Source organism: Austrofundulus limnaeus, unplaced genomic scaffold (assembly GCF_001266775.1).
Source record: "Austrofundulus limnaeus strain Quisiro unplaced genomic scaffold, Austrofundulus_limnaeus-1.0 Scaffold39, whole genome shotgun sequence".
In the NCBI taxonomy this organism is placed as follows: Eukaryota; Metazoa; Chordata; class Actinopteri; order Cyprinodontiformes; family Rivulidae; genus Austrofundulus; species Austrofundulus limnaeus.
Genome location: NW_013952441.1, coordinates 2,258,261 through 2,260,501, shown reverse-complemented (window position 1 = coordinate 2,260,501; position 2,241 = coordinate 2,258,261). Strand labels below are relative to the sequence as shown.

The 2,241-nt window shown below is 35.4% G+C and overlaps 1 protein-coding gene across 1 annotated transcript in view; it reads left to right on the top strand.

The window, feature by feature from the left end:
• Nucleotides 1–6: 6 nt before the first annotated feature.
• LOC106516633 (melanopsin-A) overlaps nucleotides 7–2,241 on the top strand; it is a gene marked incomplete in the record, with an annotated part of 29,871 nt that continues 27,636 nt past the window's right edge. The window contains 1 exon segment of the mRNA XM_014007082.1: nucleotides 7–205. Within this exon segment, the coding sequence (XP_013862536.1) occupies nucleotides 83–205 (123 nt within the window).

Sequence of the window (2,241 nt, the reverse complement as noted above, 5' to 3'; positions counted from 1 at the left end):
ACACACACACACACACACACACACACACACACACACACACACACACACACACACACACACACACCTACCTCCAACCGCTCTGATGGATTCTAGGCTCCACGTCGGACCGGTGATTCCCACACCGGACCCGACCGGCCGAATGCCCTGGAACATCAGCTCCATCAACCCGCACCGGCTCATGGAGGTGTCCCCTGTCGCTCCAGCTGTAAGTGTTGGCTTCAGATGCTTTGTTTGATTTACATGTTTGATGATTGTGTCGGCGTGTCTGGAGAGCTTTTGTGCCCAGAAAATGCAACCTGCCACAGATGAAAAATCTGACAAACTGGGTCTCATTTTTTTAATCAGATCCTTCAGATTATTATTTATTGAGGAGGATGTGAGGGATCAGGTTAGAGTTTCATTTCTTTTTTTTTCTTTTTGGATAAGCATGAGGAGAACCTGAGTTCAAGGAGTGGATTTTCTTTTGATCATTCCAAATATACTCCATCATTTTTCTGAGGACATTTTATACAAAGGTGTGACACAGTGTATTAATGATTTTATGTTTATTTAGAATAATACATGTAAGACTTTCAGTTCATTCGTGTGCAGCTCTATTATATTTCCACTTCAGCTGTTTTTGGGCCACAGCTTGATTGTTTGCCAGTTTTAAATTTTAATCACAGCTTAAATACCCCTGACTGTTCCAAGTTTCAGTTTTTGAGATTTTCCTGAGAATTCAAGTGTCTCCCTCTGTCTGACGARTGTGGGATCAGTTCTTCCACAGCCTTTAGGGAAATCCTGAAGCGTATCCATCCCTGGGTTGCAGCTCATAAAGAACACAAAACATGAACGGAAAAACAGTCATATGTTTGCCCAGCAGGAACCGCAGACATCAGATAAGAGCGATCTGACACAGATGTAATAGTTGCAGCTTCTGCAAAGACAGATGGAATCTTCCTCTCTGAAATATTTGTTCTTTTTTTATGAAAAACTTTCAGTTTTAAATTCATTTTCCCAACAAAGTTGGCTCACTTTCTCAGTCTGATAGAATATATAGTTATAATAATAATAAGTTTTTACATGACCAAACAGCTCCAAAAATGAGAAATGTGTGTGTCCCCACCCCACACACACCTTTCTTTTACAGACAGACTACAGATACAGATAAACTTTGCTTAAAAAGTAAGGAAATTAGTGTTTTGTAGATKATTTATTTGGTGTAACAATGCTTCACAACCTGTTATTTTTCTTTTAAATGGTGCCACATTTGTAAGGAACATACATTTGTGCGATGAGCAGTAGAGCTGAGTATGTGGGTTGCAGACATGAAAAATTGGCCAAATCTTCTCTGCCAAACAGATTATTTTGATGTTATTGGTGCTTGTTTTGAGCTTCTGGTACCTCCAGGTGCTGCCACTCAGGTGCCCGGTATGAGATTTATTACAAAGAAGCATTGCACCAATAAAGAAATAATCTACCAAACACAAATGTTCTTATGTYTTGTGCTAAGTGTATCTCAGAGTAAACTTATAAACTGTGATCATATTGCAAAGTCATTTATGACCAAAAGCATAATTTAAAATTTTCTAATTTTTAAGTCTCCATAAAATAAAACAAGTTGAATAATAAAGTTGTTTGTATCTGTACAAATATGTTCTCTAATGTAGGGTCTCTTCATGAGTCTGTTATGAAGAAAATAAAATCAGATTTCTGTATCACATTAAGGGACTGGTTATAATAAGGAGTGCGTGAAAAATCAGAGGAGTTCTTAATTAAGCCGCTAAACCTTTGACAATAAGAGCTGTTAAAAGGATTTGAAACAAAAAAAAAATAAAAAAGCATGAAGGTCCAAAATTACAGGCATGATGACCTAAATACTGTGCATGAAGAACACAGATGGGCTGTTTATAAAAAAAAAAAAACATACTTAAATTTTAGGGTTYTACCCTCAATTTATAACAACGATTTTACAATGATCTAATTTTATGCATAAATGAGGCATTTCAAAAAACATTTATACTATAGACTATTAACACACTTTCTGTTGAATATTTTTAATATATGTTTAAATGCTGCTACAAATTCTAACCATATTTAACTGCTTGTTGCACATTTTTAATCATATTACATCTTCATAAGTCCTTGACATTTTTAAACAAGATTGATCAATATATATAAAGTAAATGCTGAAGATAGAATAGAATAGAATAGAATAGAATAGAATAGAATAGAATAGAATAGAATAGAATAGAATAGAAT